This window comes from Moschus berezovskii, chromosome 2, assembly GCF_049115385.1.
Source record: "Moschus berezovskii isolate FMDL1 chromosome 2, NW_MosBer_1.0, whole genome shotgun sequence".
Classification (NCBI taxonomy): Eukaryota; Metazoa; Chordata; class Mammalia; order Artiodactyla; family Moschidae; genus Moschus; species Moschus berezovskii.
Window position 1 is genome coordinate 29896396 of NC_142461.1, and position 17428 is coordinate 29913823.

The following is a 17428-nucleotide window of genomic DNA, read 5'->3' on the forward strand; positions in this document are numbered from 1 at the left end:
CTTTCCCGCCGCCCGCCCGCCAGCCACAGTGAGGCCAAGCCTCTGCGGCTGCGTGGCAGGGCCGGCGCCCCGGCCCACGGTTCTCCGAGCTGAGCGGCCAGGGACCAGGGCCCGCCCGGGGCGCCCGCGCCCGGGAGTGCCCCGAGGCAGCGCGACTCCACCTCTGAACATTACCAAGGTCGGGGATTGGCAGCTTCTCGGTCTTCTCATCTGGGAAATGGGGATAATACCATGTGGTCTGAAAAGTGGGTCTTCTCTCCGGTGGTTGCAGGGGAAGTCGTGAGTGTGCAAAGCTTCTGCTGCACCTCCAAACAACTATGCTGCTGCTGCTGCTAAGTCGCTTCAGTCGTGTCCGACTCTGTGCGACCCCATAGACGGAAGCCCACCAGGCTACTGGAGTGGGTTGCCATCTCCTTCTCCAATGTGTGAAAGTGAAAGTGAAGTCGCTCAGTCGTGTCCGACTAGTAGCGACCCCATGGACTGCAGCCCACCAGGCTACTCTGTCCATGAGATTTTCTAGGCAAGAGTACTGGACTGGCTTGCCATTGCCTTCTCCGAAAGACTATGCAGATCCACACAATTAGGTCCCTAACCGGACCGTGACCTACCCGCACTCTCGGGTCCTTTTCCCTAAACCAGGAGCTGTAGGGCATAGAATTTCCAGCTGTCTGCCCCGGGGTGCCCCTGCCGACCTCTCCTCACCGGGCGCCCGGCCACGTCCACTCCCCATGCCCACTCCAGCCACCTGGTTTTTCGCCTGAAGCCAAGGGCCTCCACTCCTCAGGGCCTTTATACGTGCTGTTCATTCTTCCTGAATGCGCTTCCTACCACTTCGCCTAGACAAATCCCACCGACTTCGAAGAAATGAAACCCTCCTTTTTCCCCTCCTCTGCTTCCCACCCGCCAGCCCCTCTGTGGGGAGGGGAAATCAGGCCGCGGCCTCACACAGTGGGACTCGATGCCGGACCGTGGGGACCACGGACATCCACTGGCACACCCGCTCCACTCGGGTCCGTGCAGACTCGCCCCGTGAGCGGGGCTCGCGTTTCCACATGGATTCTTCGCGAGCAAAACTCCCGTGTGCTGCGCGGTGAAGTTTGCAGGCGGGGCTTTTTTTTTTTTTTTCCCGTCTATGAAGTTCCTTCTATTTGTGGTTACTGTTTTGTGTTCACATTTTAAAAATATTAGTAACGCCAAGGCTTGATAAACACGCCCCAGCACTTCCTTCCCCCGCCGGGTGGGGCGGGCGCGTCGTGTCCCGTCCGGCCGCCGGGTGAGAGCGCTGCGCGCTTTCTCCCGGCCCGGCGGAGGGGGCGCCCGGGAGGGAGAGGCCCCACGCGGGCGGTGGGTCGCGAGCAGAGCTGGTCCCAAGGCGCGTCTGCTTCGGGCCTGGGGTCCAGGGCGGGGTGGGGAGGTGGTCGGGGACTGTGGATCCTCTGGACAGCACGACTCGCCTTCTGCTTTTAGTCACAATAATCGCCAACGTGCTGCGATAACTTACGTCTGGGTCGGGCTGTGGCTGCGCTCCTCATCTCATTTAACGACTCTTAAAAACCCGTTTTACAGATAAAGAAACTGAGTCCCGACTAGTGAGCGATTCGGCCCGCCCTGCGGCAGGGACAGAGGTGGGATTCTGGCCGCCGGGCGGAGCCCCCTCCCTTACGGTCGGGCCCCGGGGCGGCGCCTCGGCTTTATCTCCAAATGCCTAGCCGGTGCTGATCCCAAAAGGAAATGGGCGGCGGAGGGCTGAGCGAACCCCTGGCCTCGTCTCTAGTCTGAGCGGCTCGCCTTCCTTCCCCTCCCCTCCCCCTATCTGGAGGCTGGAACCTGGCCGGCTGTCCCTTCGACGGTCAGGGGAGCTGGGATAGGGCGGGCAGGACCGCGCCCCCCCGCCCGCCCAGTCGCTATTCCCTTCACCTCCCGCCCCTAAGACACACCTCCATCGTCCCCTCCGAGCCTTCGAGGTTGTTGACTCCTCCAAGCAGAGCTGCCCTACCGCGCTTACTCCGCCCCACCCCCACCCCCCGCCATCCTCCGGCTTCGGGACTCGCCGAGGTGCCCCTTCCGCGCGGAGTGGGTGGATGCGGACTGAGTCCCGACACCCGGGCAGTGCGGGCTCTAGGGGTCTGTGGGAAGTGAGCTGCCAGTGGAAGCGTTCTGGAGGGTGGGGCGGCTTCTTCTGGTTTCCCCGGGAAAGGAAACCCACACCCAGCTGCTGTCTCCCTACCCTCTCTGCTACAGCAGGTGGGGGTCGCCGTGCAGTTGGTTTGCACTCCAGGAGAAATCAAGTCATGAGGACTGTGAGCCGAGAAACACTAGGCTCAGCCAGGCTCGGTCTGGCAACTAGGGACATCATCCAGCATCTCTCAGCTTCCCCCTCTGACAGCTGGGGTCCCACCCGGGCAAGTGGGTAGGCGGCATGTGGAGAGAAAGGCTGGACGCCCTGCCCCGAGGCACACCTGGTGCACATGCCCACAGGGCAGGGTGGATGCGGAGTGAGTCAGGAGGTCTGGGGGTGTGTAGTGATAAGAGTTGTGGGTGAAAGCTTTTGGGGAGAGTTAAGGTGTCAAGCCACTCCCAGCCGGAGGAGTCTCTAGTTAGATCTAAACACGGCGAGGGGGGTGGGGGGAAGCTGGGAAGACCAGAGCTACTGGGGAAGGGGCAGCCTTGTAGGTAGGGAGGGGTCCGGGCAGGGAAATGATTGGCCTTGGCCTGACCTCATGGCTAACCCCTTACTGAAGCCCAGGGCGGCCCCTTAGCTGGCCCTTTGGTCCCCTCCCCCTTCCTTTCCCCCCAAGTTCTAAGTTCCAAGCTTGACTAATGTGACCTGCCGGCCTGTTTCTCTGGGGAACTCCCAACAAATTTGCGTGTCTAGCTTTTGCACACACGGATACACAACCCCAACTCCTGGCATGCTCACCTCCCCCTTGAGGGTTCCCCCTCCATCTATTAAAATACTGTCTAGTACTTGATCTTCTCTGGACCTTGCCTCACTTTTTGCAGGTGTGCTGACTCTGTTATCGGTTTGTTGTGGTTTACTTAGTTCAGTTCAGTCGCTCAGTCGTGTCCGACTCTTTGCGACCCCATGAACCACAGCACGCCAGGCCTCCCTGTCCATCACCAACTCCTGGAGTTCACTCAAACTCATGTCCATCGAGTCCCCCCCTCAAACTCCACCAGGTAGTCTTTATTTAGAAACTGTGCCTGCCTCCCCCATGTCCAGCACAGGCCTGGTGCCCAACTAACGCCTAGAAAATTGTTTAAAGAGGTGGACAGGGGGTACAGCTGGGGGCACCTCCAGGAAGTAGGAAAAAGGGTCTCCCCTTTCTCTGAAAGGGCTACCTGGCCCCCATTCATCCCCTCTTCCAGTTCCCGTGGGCCCCATCTTCTCCAGGGCCAAGCCAGGAGAAGAGGATTGGGCAGCTTTCTAGTCCAGGTACTTCTCCACCGTTTCGGAGGGTGAGCCAGACCTGTCCCATCCCGGTACTCTTAGAGGGCCCCACTTGTTTTGTTGCCCTTTTAAGAAAGAGGAAATTCTTCTCATAAACAAGCGCCTCAACCTGAGAGCGGAGCCCTATTGCTGCCCCGCCGCATCCCCGGGAAATCGGGGGGTGCTTCCAGGCACACCGCCCACTCCAAGCTCAATCCAGGGGGAAGACAGGCGGTCCCTCCTCGCTGCTGCTAGCCACCGGGACTGGGGGCTGGGGGGGGGGGGTCCCAGAGACTGGAAGAGGCCGGAGGAGGGACTTGGGGGAGCCTAGAAACAGCTCAGGGAACGTCGGTAAAGTGCAGTCCCTGCAAGGGGCGAAGGGGCGCCGGGCCGCTCCCTACGGCCGAGGGGGTTCCCCGCCCACGAAGCTCACCCCCACCCTCCAGCCTGGGCGGATTCCGAGGCCCCCGGGTGCGAGGCCGGAGTGAGTGACCGCCTCCTCTTTGGAGGTGGGGAGTGTCGGCGCTGGGCACCGTCCCTTTCCCCTAGGGGGAGCTGGGAGACAGCGCCCTGGGAGCGTCTACTGCGCGGCGTGGGAGTCTCGGCCGCCTCGTCCCCTGGGGAGATGGCAAATGAATTGGGCCTCGGAGGCATGGACTCTTGGGTTCTTTGTGACCTGGTACCCAAAGGGAGGAGAACCATGCCTCCGTTTTACTGCCTGGAAAATGGGTTTCGGGTGGACCCGAAAGGCTGAGGCCACTCCAGTGAGAGTAAGAGCGAGAGGCAGACATTCGAGAAGGGGGACACTTGTTGATGGTTCAGGGATTTTGTGCTTGCCTGTCTCCATTTCCCTTCTCTTTTGGATTAAGCGGTGAATTAGCATTTATTTGGGCTTCCCCAGTGGCTCAGCGGTAAAGAATCCGCCTGCAACGCAGGAGATGGCAGTTCCCTGAGTGGGGAAGATCCCCTGGAGGAGGGCATGACAACCCACTCCAGTATTCTTGTCTAGAGAATCCCATGGACAGAGGATCCTGGTGGGTTGCGGTTCATGGGGACTCAAAGAGTCTGACACAACTAAAGGGACTAAGCACAACAGCATTTATTTAGCATTTTCAGACTCTTATTTTAAGTCAGTTAGGAGCCCAGGTCCCACTCTGGACTGGGTGGGTCTGTCAGGTCACTCCTGTGATCGTGGTCAGTAAATACTTGTAGAATTATAATTCGTTTTTAAATCTGAAGTGCTAGGCTCTGTGTTCAAGTGTCTTATTTACAACCATTGCAAGGTAGGTGTCCCCATTACACACACACACACACACACACCCTTGTCTGGCAGGCCACTGTGCCCATTCATCCCACCCGTGGCCAGGCCCTGGTGGGAGCTCATCCCGAGGTCCTCCCCTTCTCCTGATCCTCTTCAGGAAGCCCATACAGAAAGCGTTGGTGAGAACTGTGGGCAAGAAGAGTGGCTCCCTGGGTGATGAGACAGGTCCAGACCTGAGGGAGGGGCGGCTATGAGGAGGGGAGACCTACGAGGAAGCCCCGGTACATCCCCACTACGCCCTCCATCTGTGGTCTCCTCTCCTTGTCCCCCCAACCCCAGGCACCCGCCGACCCAGGAGTACCAGGTAAGTGGTGAGGCCCAGGTAGGCTGTGGCCAGCAGTGCTACAAGGCTGAAGTAGGCAGGGTGGGGAAGGCTGGGCACGTAGCTGATCACGAAGTAAATGTTGACAGCGCAGACCAGCACCATTATGGAGGAAGTGATGACTTTGCTCACCCTTGGGAATAAGAGGGAAATTCAGGATCGGCTGCATCTCCCCCAAGGCACACAGTCAGCCTGGAGCTAACGCAGGCTTCCCCGGGCTGGTGCAGACCCCTGGCCATTTTCTGCCTCCTGGGCCGGCCAGACACCACCACACCAGCAGGATTTGGCAAGAGTAGAGGCTGAGGTGAGGGGGAGGAGCTCAAACTCTAGAAATAGCCCCTGGCTCAGGATTCCAGTCCTGGCTCCTCCCCTTCCTTGCTGTGTGACCCTAGGCAGGTTTCTTTCTGATCTTACCAGATATTCCTTATCTGGAATAGTGAGAATTCCTACCTCTTGGTGGTTGTGAGGATCAAGTGTGATAACCTAAGCCCAGTGCTGGGGTTGGGGAGTACTCACAGGCCGTTGGCAAACTCCTGCATCAGGGTGGGCATGCTGGTGAAGGTGAGGATGGGCAGCACAGCGAAGGGAAGCTGGGGAGAGTTGGAAGGAAGGGGCTGAAGGACCCTGCCATTGGAATACAGTGAGGAGGGGAGGAGCAGGCCAGGGCTCCACTGCCTCTGCTTTACTGTGCAACCTTGGGAAAGTCCCCTAACCACTCTGAACCTGTTTCTCCACATCCCCTGTTTCCATTGTGAGTGCTAGTCGCTCAGTTGTGTCTGATTCTTTGGAACCCTACAAACGATGGCCCACCAGGCTTCTCTGTCCATGGGATTTCCCAGGCAAAAATCAATTCAGTTCAGTCATTCAGTCGTATCCGACTCTTTGTGACCCCATGGACTGCAGCACGCCAGGCTTCCCTGTCCATCACCAACTCCCAGAGCTCACTCAAACTCATGTCCATCGACTCGGTGATGCCATCCAACCATCTCATCCTCTGTCATCCCCTTCTCCTGCCTTCAATCTTTCCCAGCATCAGAGTCTTTTCCAGTGAGTCGGTTCTTTGCATCAGGTGGCCAAAGTATTGGAGCTTCAGCTTCAGCATTAGTCCTTCCAATGAATATTTAGGACTGATTTCCTTTAGGATGGATAGGTTGGATCTCCTTGCAGTCCAAGGGACTCTCAAGAGTCTTCTCCAATACCACACAGTTCAGAAGCATCAATTCTTTAGCACTGAGCTTTCTTTACAGTCCAACTCTCACATCCATACATGACTACTGGAAAAACCATAGCTTTGACTAGATGGACCTTTGTTGGCAAAGTAGTATCTCTGCTTTTTAATATGCTGTCTAGGTTGGTCATAGCTTTTCTTCCAAGAAGCAAGCATCTTTTAATTTCATGGCTGCAGTCACCATCTGCAGTGATTTTGGAGGAATTCTGGAGTGGTTTGCCATTTCCTTCTCCAGAAGATCTTCCCAGCCAAGGGATCGAACCCAGATCTCCCACTACAGACAGATTCTTTACCATCTGAGCCACCAAGGAAGCCCCAAGGCTGTGGGGGCTCCAAAGCAGGAGAAAGTGTTTGGGGCTCTGGCCCCAGGCTAAGTGTGCATCCTAGCTCTGCTGTGCTGTGCTTAGTCACTCAGTCGTGTCCGACTCTTTGTGACCCGATAAACTGTAGCCCACCAGGCTCCTCTGTCCATGGGGATTGTCCAGGCAAGAATACTGGAGTGGGTTGCCATGCCCTCCTCCAAGGGATCTTCCCAACCCAGAGATCGAACCCAGGTCTCCTGCACTGCAGGCAGATTCTTTACCATCTGAGTCACCAGGGAAGCCCCCTGGCTCTGTTACTGGTCACTTAATTGCATGCATCAGTTTTTCCATCTGCAAAATGGGGATAATGGCAGTTCCTACACCCTGGGGCAGCTATGGGTAGTACCAGAACCTTGTAGATAAAGTGTGTTTAGAATAGTGTCTGGGAGGTGGGGGAGTCTGGGAAGGTAGGGGATTGCTGTGGTTCCTGTTTGGCCCCACAGGGCAGAGGAGGTGATAGGCCCTGCAGGCTCACCAGCAGGCTCTGCAGCACATTGAGCAGGTCGTTGAGGCCTGACAGGTCCCGCAGGTCCCTGAAGACAGCCACGAGCACAGTGGGCAGGATGGCGCAGGAGCGAGTGAGCAGGACTCGGGCGAAGCGTGACCACCGCAGCTTCAGGAAACCCTGGGGCATGCAGTGGGGAACTCGGTGGTGGGATGCAAGACTAGGGTTCCAGGGGAGGAATTCTCCATCCTCCCTCAGCCCGTCTGATACCTGGAGGAACCCTCTGTTTTTCCATCATTGAAATGGGGGCAGCTCTGTCTATAGTTGGTGGTGAGGGGATAGATGGGGGAAAATTGGGGGCAAGGTTTCCCCCCCTACAGCTGATTGCTGACGCCTAAACAGTTTTGGAGAAAATGCTCCTATTAGTCCTGGGTGAGTCTCAGGCCTCACCTCCCTAAATTTCAGTTTTCTCATCGGTGTAGTGGGGCTTATAAGGGTACCCGTTGGGCTGCCTTAAGGATCAAGGAGGCCCATGTCCGAGTCCTGAGTGTTCTGCCTTGTGCTCAGACACCGGCCCGGCCCATTCACACCTCCATCACAAACTGTCCCGCGTAGGTGCCGGTCATGGTGGAGCTCTGCCCAGCAGCCAGGAGGCCCACGGCCCAGATGTACAGGGCTGCAGGGCCAAAGAGGCAGCCCAGGATCACGCCCTGGAAGGAGGGATGTGGTCAGACCATGGGCCCACCCCCTTCTCACGCAGGCTCCGCCCCTGAAGTGGGCGTGGCGAGGGGGGGTCCAGCTGGGTGGAGCCCTTCCTCCCCAGCCCCAGCCCTGCCATTCGCTTACTCCTTGGTAAATGTCCACTGCCACTGTCAGGTTGTTCCTGGGAAAGATCGTCGCGTAGTCGTGGAGGCTGCTGTCGGCACAGATGTTGAACTACGGGCACCGGGCAGTAGGAAGGAGATGTGAAGCACACACTGAGTACTGGAAAATCAGACCTCCAAGCCTTGACCAAGGGTTGAAAACTGTTGGCCCACAGTCTGAATCCAGCCCGACATATTTTGCTTGGCCAACAAATTTTTTCTTTAATGTGAATTTGTTGACAACATTTACAATTGAGAAGCATTAACAAGACTGGTTTCTAGCGTCTCTTTGATAGCGAGAGCTGGCATTACCACAGAGACACCATTGGCTAGCAGTGACTCAAGCAAACCCACAGGCCCGTCTCCCTTACCTGGGACCCACTTCCCACAGCTCTGAGACTCGGTTGGTCTCGAAGACAATGTGTGACTATAGTTTGCCATCCTGTTTAGATCTCTTTCCTTGTGCTAAGGAGCAGAGACTCATGGAGAGGTATCACCTCACAAGGTCACACAGCAAGGCACCTAGCAGTACCTGTGTGCCTGGAGTCCTGACTAGTCTGTTCTGACCCCATCAATCCCTTTTAGGGCCTCTGGATAGGGATCCAACCAAAAACTGAGACAGACCCAGGTTCGAAATCCCAGAAAGCCAGGGAGGAGCTGGTTGGTTCCTTCTCTTTCAGAGTCCACTCAGATGCCATCTCATCCAAGAGGCCTCTTCTGGCTACCTGGGCTAATGTAGAAGCCCCTCCCCCACCACACCCCCAATCATGTTTCATTACCCCCTTTATTTTCTTTACAACATTGTTCGTATTTTCCTTTGAAATCTATCAACTGATTGGTTGATTTTTTTCCAGTTTGCTCACTGCCTTCAAAGTTAATCTACAAGAGGGCAAGGCCTTTGTATCATTAGCTGCTGTATTCCCATGGTCTAAGACACTGGCTAATACACAACAAATGCTCAATAAATATTTGCTGAATGAATGACAGTTTATCTGCTACTAATGAAGACTATCACTAGAAACTCAAGAGAAGAAGCTGACTGCTTGCATATTCCCAACCTCACGCTCATCCTTAGGCAGGCACCGCCTCCCAGAAGGTTCTCCCCACAGCTGGCTGGGCAAATCCTGCCCACTCTTCAGGTGCAGCTGGAATGCTGGGTCCTCCAAGACTCAGCTCCCCGCCTCCCCCATCACCTCCCCTGGATGTGTGTGCCTTGGAGCCCCTGGTGTGGGGGCTGGCCCTCTACAAGCCTGCGGGGGCAGCTCTGTCTCCCCAGTGGGTGGGAACGGGGCTCCCAGCCAGAGGCCAGGGTCAAGCCTCCCATAGCAGTGCCTGCAGGGCAAGACAGAGACTCAGAGGGCTCAGCTGCACTCTCTGGCGCCCCCTGCAGAACCTGAGGGGCATGAATATATGGGGTGTGCCTCACCGCAGCCTGGTTGGTTTGCTTGTAGAAGGCTTGCCCGAAGACAGCCATGACAAAGAGGTTGATGAAGAAAGAGACAGACAGGGCGATGGTGGCTTCAATCAGGAAGTACATGTTGGCTTCTCGGATGTCCGCCCGCCGGGACCGGTCTACCTCTCGAGACTACGAAGGTAAAAGGACGGAAGCATCCAAGTCCCTTAGAGTTGTGCCAGAACTCTCTACCCTCACACTCTACCTATGTTCCCCCAAACCCCGTTCTTTCTAAAGCCCCCTTGCATGTTAGTCTGGGATAGTCCTTTGTTTCTGTCTCAGGACCTTTGCACTTCCCGGTCCTTCTGCTTAGAATATCTTCTCCCCTAATCTTCCTTCCCATCCTTCATGTTTCAAAAGTCACCGCTTTAGAAAGGCCTTTGCTGGCTACCTTTTCTAGGGGAGGTCCCTCCTCAGTCATCCTCCATCATGCTGCTGTGTTTTGTTTCCTTCAGACCATCTTTCAGAATCCATTCCTTCCCTTTACTGTTGACTTGCTCATGGTCTGCCTCCCCTACTAGAAATGTATGCTCTAAGAAGTCAGAGGACTTATCTTTTTCCTCACTGATCCTCAGCTTCCAGCACACAGTAGACCCTCTCTATTATTATATATTGAATAAAGAGTGATTCACTTCCCTCCTAAATTCAGAGGCAGGAGTCGAAGGGGCGGGGCTTCAGCCTTGGGGCGGGGCCAGCATGGCTCTAAGGAAGAGAGCATGTCTCCCTTCCCTCCAGTCGGCTTACCTTGACCAGGGAAGAATGAAGGTAGATGTTGTGGGGCATGATGATGGCGCCAACGATGCCCACGGCCTGCAGCAGCTCGGGCTGGCCGCAGCCTGGGCACGAGGGCAGGAACAGGCCTTGAAGCAGTGCTCCCTGAGCAGGCCGTGCCACCACGTACTGTGGGGGTGAAAGTCGCTCAGTAGTGTCCACTTCTTTGTGACCCTATGGACTGTCAGTCAGTCAGTCAGTTCAGTCGCTCAGTCGTGCCCGACTCTTTGCGACCCCATGAATCACAGCACGCCAGGCCTCCCTGTCCATCACCAACTCCCGGAGTTCACTCAAACTCATGTCCATCGAGTCGGTGATGCCATCCAGCCACCTAATTCTCTGTCGTCCCCGTCTCCTCCCGCCCCCAATCCTTCCCAGCATCAGAGTCTTTTCCAGTGAGTCAACTCTTCGTAGTCCATGGAATTCTCCAGGCCAGAATACTGGAGTGGGTAGCCTTTCCCTTCTCCAGGGGATCTTCCCGTGCTGTGGGGAGGAGCCTCGTTAGGCTCCGCCCCACCCTGAGCCTCTGTTCTTACCCTCCAGTCCACTTCCAGCGGCTGGAGTTAGGAGAGGGACTGGTGGGGCGGGGGATGGGGGAGGGGGTCTGGGTTGCGGGAGGGGGACTGGGGTAGGGGTCAGGGGTAGGGCATGGCTAAGGTCCTCTCCCCTGTCCCGTCGGGCTCTGCATGAGGCAGAGTAGGGTGACTTTGGTGCAGGGCCCTGTTGTGGCTCTGGCTTCCCACCTCATAGCCGAAGGTCAGGGCCATTATGGTAATAAGAAATCCAAAAAAGGCTTCCAGCTTCCGCAACCCTAGGGTGAGAGCAAAGGGGCTGAACAACGACAACAAAAACCACCCAAAACCAAAATTGTAACTTAAGCAATTATTAATGGCTGATATCCTGAGCACTTTGTTCCAGGCACTGTGCCCCAGGCTTGACTGGTGTTACCGCAGTGAATCCTCCCCACAGCCCTGTGACCTCTGTGCTAGTATCTGCATGTTGTTGATGAAGAAACACTAGTCTAAGTTGCTCAAGGCCGCGCAGAGCGAGGTTGCTCAGAGCCCTTCTCCCAGTTCACCAGAGCACCATTACATTCATTGCCAGCCCCTCCTCCCCCGAGTCCCGTTGGGGATGAGGGGCACACACCCACCGTAGTTATCGAGGAAGAGGAAGAAGAAAGTGTCCACGACAGTGATGAGGACACCACCCCAGAGTGGGATTCTGAAACCAGAGTGGCCTGGGTCAGCCTAGCCAGGTTCAGGAGTCAGGCTCTCCCACCCTCAGGGCTGGAGACCGTGGAATGGGGCCTCCGGGGAGCAGGCTTACTCAAGGGGCCCCAGACAGCTGAGGGAGAGGGAAGCCGGGGTGCTGGAGACCTAGAATGGCACCTCCATGCTGGGAGGGGGACCAGCGTGGTAGGGAGCTTGGGGCTGCAGTAATGAAGCCTGCAAGATGACCAACATCTGTCTGATTTGCAGCAAGTCGCTTTACATATCTGGGTCTCTGTTTCCCCATCTGGCAGATTGGGCAATAACTGAGTCAGAGATGACTTCAGGATGAAGTGGTCAGGGGGAAATAGAAGGCCTGGGGAGGAAGCAGCAGTTGTTCTCAGCCCTGGGCTGAAGAACTAGGGCCCCTCTGGAGTACCGTCCGGCTGAGAGCAGACTGAACGCAATAGCTGTGCCAATGACTTCCTGCATGTCTGAGCCCACGATGGCTAGCTCGATGGTCAGCCAGAGGAGAACGCGGGGCACCTAGGGGGAGGATGTAATCCCGTCAGCAAGGCTGCCTCGTGCCTCAGTCCTGCACTCCCGTGTCTGTAGCTGGCACTATATGCCTGGGCTGGAAGCCTGCAGACTACATTTGCAAGTTGGCCTTGCCAGTTGCCTTCATGTCGCCATGGTGGTTTCACGTGTAAAATTAGTTAACAGAAACTTCAATTAAATAGAGTCCAGAGATAAGAAGGGGAAGCTTCCACACCCTTCAAAGATAGCAGAGCCCAAGAGAAAGAAGAAGTGGAAAGCACTTAGGTGCTGAAAAGTCATGGACTCTTTGTTTGCTATCAGCCTCCCAACTTCCCTTTTCCCTCCATAAAAGTGTTCTCCTTCCCTTGCTGTGTAGAGACCTTGCAGTTGGCTCCCCATGGCTACAGACCCTGAATTATCATTCTCTGCTGATCCTGAATAAACCTGTCTTTGCTGGAGAAATATCTGACCTAAAATATCTGTTTTACGTCAACAGTAAGAAATATTTAAGGAAAATTAAAAAACAAGTCTTTTCCACCCCTGCTTCTGGAGCTGGCCCCAGCAAGGGCACCACGTAGTCTGGGCTCCAGTCAGAAGTGGTGGCAATGTTACTAGAAGCTCGAAAGCAAATGATGGTCCTTGGGTTTCTGTCCAGCAGCTTTCTGATCTCTGGGTAACACCTCTTCTTGCTCCTTCAGCTCTGTCAACACCTTTGGAACTACATCCTGTATTTGATGCCTTTGACCGATCCAGTGGTATAATTTCTGTTTGCTTGCCTGGACGCTGACAACAGCCAAGTTCCCAGTGTCCACCCCAGCCAATGGTTATTCCACACCAATTCCCCCCCGCCCACCGTTTTTTGGCTTAGGCAAGTCACTTCCCCGGGTTTCAATGTCCTCTGCGGTAAAAAGAGCAAGGTACCTCTAGCGTCCCTCTCATTCTGCATTCTATTCATTTGAGCCTCAGCCTTATCTGTCACGTGGACTTGCAATGCTCCACTTGAGATGATATTTTTATTTGATCATCGAAGCTTTCAATGGCTGTTTGGGATCTTGAGGCTACAGATGCTTCCTGTCCAGGGGCACCAAGCTCACCTTAGGGTAGTAGAGATGGCAGACCTCGCCCAAGTCCTTGCCTGTCACCACGCCCAGCCGGGCAGCCAGTCGCTGGCAGAGCAAGCCCAGAACTGTGGCCCATAGCAGGACCCAGAGCAGCTGCGAGAAGTCAGGGAGAGGCTGTCAGCCAGAGGGGCTAGTTTCTGATAACCCCCGAATCGCTGGGACCTCACTGGGGAGAGGATGGGGGAGACAAAGCTGGAAGACAACGCCCCCTACACCCCACATTATGGCACGGCTGCCTTTTCTGGCCCATTTGAACTTAATACCTGTTCCCAGCAACACTGGCCAGGAAGGCCACTCTGGGGAGTTGTGGGGGTCTCCACCCACTTAGCCTGGTCACCGCCCTCCCCACGGTGCCCTGACTCTGTCACTTTGAATCCAGCCACAGCCCCAGCCTGAAGATCCGACTCGATGTTTCCTGGGTCCAGGAATGCGATGCTCATGAGGAATCCAGGCCCCGTGAAGGCCCACAGCTTCCGCAGGCTGAATGCACCCTGTGGAGGGGAGTGGAATGAGGGGTCTTGGGTGGGCACAGCTGGCCTTGGCCAGCCCCCAGTTGACACATTCCCAGGCTCAGGGACCCAGGCTGGCCAGCCCTGCCCTCGATTCCCCATTCCTGGAGCTATCACCTGCAGGGTTAGTGGAGCACATGGAGTGGGAAAGACAGGATTTGCTGAGTCACGGCAGATCAGCTGTCTGTATGGGTCAGTTCTGCAGTCTGCACCTGATTGGCCCTGACTCAGCAGATCCTCAGAGCCCAAAGGGGACCTTTCCTGGGTCAGACCTCCCTGGTCCAACTCCTCCCTCTTCAGCCCCTTCTCAGACCACAGGGCCTCCTCTCTGGAGTCCACCAAGCTGAGGGTCTCCCCACCCCCATTCCGGGAAGCCTGAGTCTCTCTGAAGATTCTGGAAACACAGGATGACGTGTCCTAGGCTTCCCTGGTAGATCAGATGGTAAAGAATCTGTCTGCAGTGCAGGAGACCTGGGTTCGATTCCTGGGTCAGGAAGATCCTCTGGAGAAGGGAATGGCTGTCCATTCCAGTATTCTTGCCTGGAGAATCCCATGGACAGAGGAGCCTGGTAGGCTACAGTCCATGGAGTCACTGAGAGTCCGACATGACTGAGCAACTAACAGACACACTGTCCTAGAAGCCAGCCCGCCAGCTTCACCTCTCCCCATGCCCTTGTCTGCTTCCTTTCTTTAAATATTAAAACAAATCCTTGAGGCTGCAACCCAAACTCATCCTAGGTCCTTTCCCTTCCTAGGAGAGCTGAGATTCATTTAAAATGCCACTTGTAATTTTTAGACAAATATTAAGCGCCCCAGCTAAGCACTTGGGGACAGAAGCAGGAGGGCGCCAGTTCCCATTGTCTGTCACTGCTGCTCAGAGCCGGGAGGGACTGGCCCTGATCTTCAGGAGACCTCCCTCCCCAGGCTGGTGAAATCCTGCATGATCCAGTGCATCCTGAAAGACCCCAGGAAGTCTCCAGCGTTCTCACCGATTCTGTATCCGGAATGGGGATCTTCTCAGTTAGGTAGGTCCCTCCAGGAGGCACTTGCTGTGGCCGTGGACTGGGTGGGCTGGAGATGGAGCCATATCTGGTCCCTCCCTGCTTTGGGGGCCCCGTGTCACCTGCAAAGGGCCCCACAAGCCTTGGTGAGTGACCTGCCTCTTTCTGCTGGCCCAGGGTTAAAGCTATCTGTCCTCTTCCCCCACCTCCTCCTGGCAGAGAGGAGAACTAAAGGCCCCACCAAATAAGAGCCCTTCATTCCCATCTTGGGTCCATCACCTTCACCCATAGACCAGACATTCCAGTAGACGTGTGAGAAGTGGAGCCTTCAGGGTGCCCTCCTTCCATGGGAGGGCAGAGATTCCCAGGTCTAGTTCTCTCTCCACGGAGGAAGTGGAGAGGGACATGGGTTCCAAGCAGGCGAAACTGACACCACCGCGTGCCCTGGGGCCGCATCCCTGCCGCCTGCAGGAGCCACGCAAGCTGCAGGGGCTCCCGGTTAACAGAGACTCGGCTCTGCCTTTGGAGGTGTGAAGAGCCCAGCCCCAGGCTGGTGTCTGGAATTGTGGTTAAGATCCAGACTCCCACGGTGCAGCAGGGACTTCCCTTGCCCACCCTGACTCTCCCCATCACACCCTGACTCAGGCTCTGTCCCTGGAGGGGGCTGCTTACCTGACATGAGGGCCGCAGACTCGGGCACTCTCTGTGCGAGCGGCGGAAGTGCCGGGCAGCCCCTCACGGGCATGGCAAGCCCGTGCTTCCTCTCTTGGCGGTGATTGTGCGGGTCTACACCCTCTTACCCATCCTCAGCCGTCCTCACACACAGGCACATTGTGAAACACTTTCCAAAGGCAGAAGTGGCCAGTTCTGGAGGAAGGGCCTGGGTGGCCACAGTCAGGACATTTGTTCCCCTCCTGGCCTGAGCCCCAGAACACCTCTGGCTCCCTTCCAGGCACCCCGAGTTCTGCACCTCTCCCAAGTTAGCTCCGATTTTGGACAACTTCCTGCCACTTGGGCATGCATGTCTAGATCACGTGACTGCCCGCTAGCCCACCCTCACCCTGTACAAGCAGTCAAGTCGGGTCCTCCTCCATTTTAATCTTGGGTCCCACGGCCACTGGGAGGAAGGGAGTTCTGATGGCTGTCTAGGTCTCAGTGTCCCACTGAGTGCCTCAGAGGGAAGGATCTTCCAGCCACTGCCACTGGGACGTACATTGACGATTCAGGCCAAAGAGATTCCCCAGAAGAAAGAGGCACGGGAATTCTGTTCTTGGTTCTGCCACCGATCCACTTGACATTGTCACCAGATCACGTCTTGTCTCTGAGCTTGTTCCTTTTGTTAAATGAAGGGTTCAGTCTAGTTAAAAGGTCAAAAGGTGCCCAAGGAGGCCAGGCAGTAAGATAAACAATGAGACAGGTTGGGAATGAGAAGAACAGTGCTGGCTCAGTGCTCATTGACAAACGATGTTCAGCCTCAGTATCAGGGGAAAGTAATAGGGAGTGGTGGTGGTTTAGTCGTGTCCGACTCTTGCGACCCCATGGACGTAGCCTGCCAGGCTCCTCTGTCCATGGGATTTTCCAGGCAAGAATACTGGAGTGGAATGCCATTTCCTTCTCCAGGGGATCTTCCCAACCCAGGAATCGAACCCAGGTCTCCTGCATTGCAGGCAGCTATGAGGGAGGGAGGGAATGATGGAGACAAAGGTCATAAACTGTCTGAAGAGGGCGGTGCTCATGGAGTTCCAGCCGGTTGTTTGGCGAGGATGTGGGTCCACTGTCACTATGTCGTCTGTTTTGTCAAGGATGCTGGAAAATTTATGCAACATATGCTGTTTGAATACTGGGCTCAAATATTTTGCAAATATTGGGTGACCTAAGCAAGCATTTCTATGGGCTGGATTCCATTTTAGAATGATCTGTTAGCGCTAGACCCTTCCAGCTCCCAATCTCTTCTCCTTGCCAGCTGCCAGCTCCTTTATCCCCCCACTTAGCTCCCTCAGAGTTTTCTCCCTGCCATGCCCACTCATGTCCTCTATCCTGTAACCTTTCTTTTCTGCCAAGAAGATTCAAAACTCGAATTGTCATGGGGTTTCCAACTCCAAAGTCTGGACCTCCAGACACAGAGAAAATCAGGGCTTGTTCCCAAGCCCAGAGTTGATCTGGGATATGATGTTTCCCCAGGCTGAGTCAAAAACTTGAGCCAAAGCTTGGAAACCCAGGGTGGGGGGAGGAAGCCAATTTCCTGGCTCCTCGTTGATGAGAGAGGCTGGAGGGACAGGAGAGGCCGGGGTAGAGGGGCGAATGGTTGAATCACAGATGAGAGAGCAGCACTGTGGTTTGTCCTGTGCAATCCTGTTGCTCAAGTCACCAGCCTTGACCTCTAGGGTTTACACAGGTTTGCAATCACTACTTTGGACTCACGTGGGGTGGCTGGGGGATAGGGCTGGAGTAGGAGGCTGTGATGGTTTAATTTTTGTGTGTCAGTTTGAGCCGTGGGGAGCCCAGCAATTTGGTCAAACATTCTAGGTGTGTCTGTGAGGGTGTTTTTGGAGGACATTAATATTTTAATTGATAGATTAAGTAAATCAGATTTCTCTCCCTAATGTGGGTATCATCCAATGAATCTGACAAGAACAAAAGGCTGAGTAAAGGAGAATTCTCTCGATGAGTGCCTTTGAACTGTAACACTAGTCTTCTCCAGTCTTCAGACTTAGTTTGGACTAGAACTTATATCATCAGCCCTCCTGTTTCTCAGACCTTCAGACTCAGATTGGAATTGTATATGCCATTGACTCCAGGGTCTTCAGCTTGCAAATCTTGGGATTTCTTGCCCTCTATACTCTCATGGGCCAGTTCT

At 55.3% G+C, this 17428-nt stretch overlaps 1 protein-coding gene across 4 annotated transcripts; it reads right to left on the reverse strand.

Annotated features, from left to right (window-relative positions):
• Positions 1–4512: 4512 nt before the first annotated feature.
• Positions 4513–15493, reverse strand: SLC11A1 (solute carrier family 11 member 1). 4 transcript variants are annotated; one of them, XM_055398229.2, is made up of 15 exons: positions 15244–15493; positions 14560–14693; positions 13325–13552; positions 13035–13154; positions 11843–11949; positions 11346–11416; positions 10939–11006; positions 10169–10324; positions 9398–9556; positions 7955–8114; positions 7699–7818; positions 7139–7288; positions 5590–5663; positions 5053–5206; positions 4513–4924 (listed from the first exon to the last, which is right to left on the reverse strand). In XM_055398229.2, the coding sequence occupies exons 1-15, from the start codon at positions 15314–15316 to the stop codon at positions 4845–4847; spliced, it is 1854 nt and encodes a 617-aa protein (XP_055254204.2). In that variant the 5' UTR covers positions 15317–15493; the 3' UTR covers positions 4513–4844. The 4 variants fall into 4 exon arrangements, with proteins under 4 accessions (XP_055254204.2, XP_055254206.2, XP_055254205.2 ...); XM_055398231.2 differs by having other exon boundaries at positions 13430–13552; positions 15244–15491; XM_055398230.2 differs by having other exon boundaries at positions 7955–8044; positions 15244–15489.
• Positions 15494–17428: the final 1935 nt, after the last annotated feature.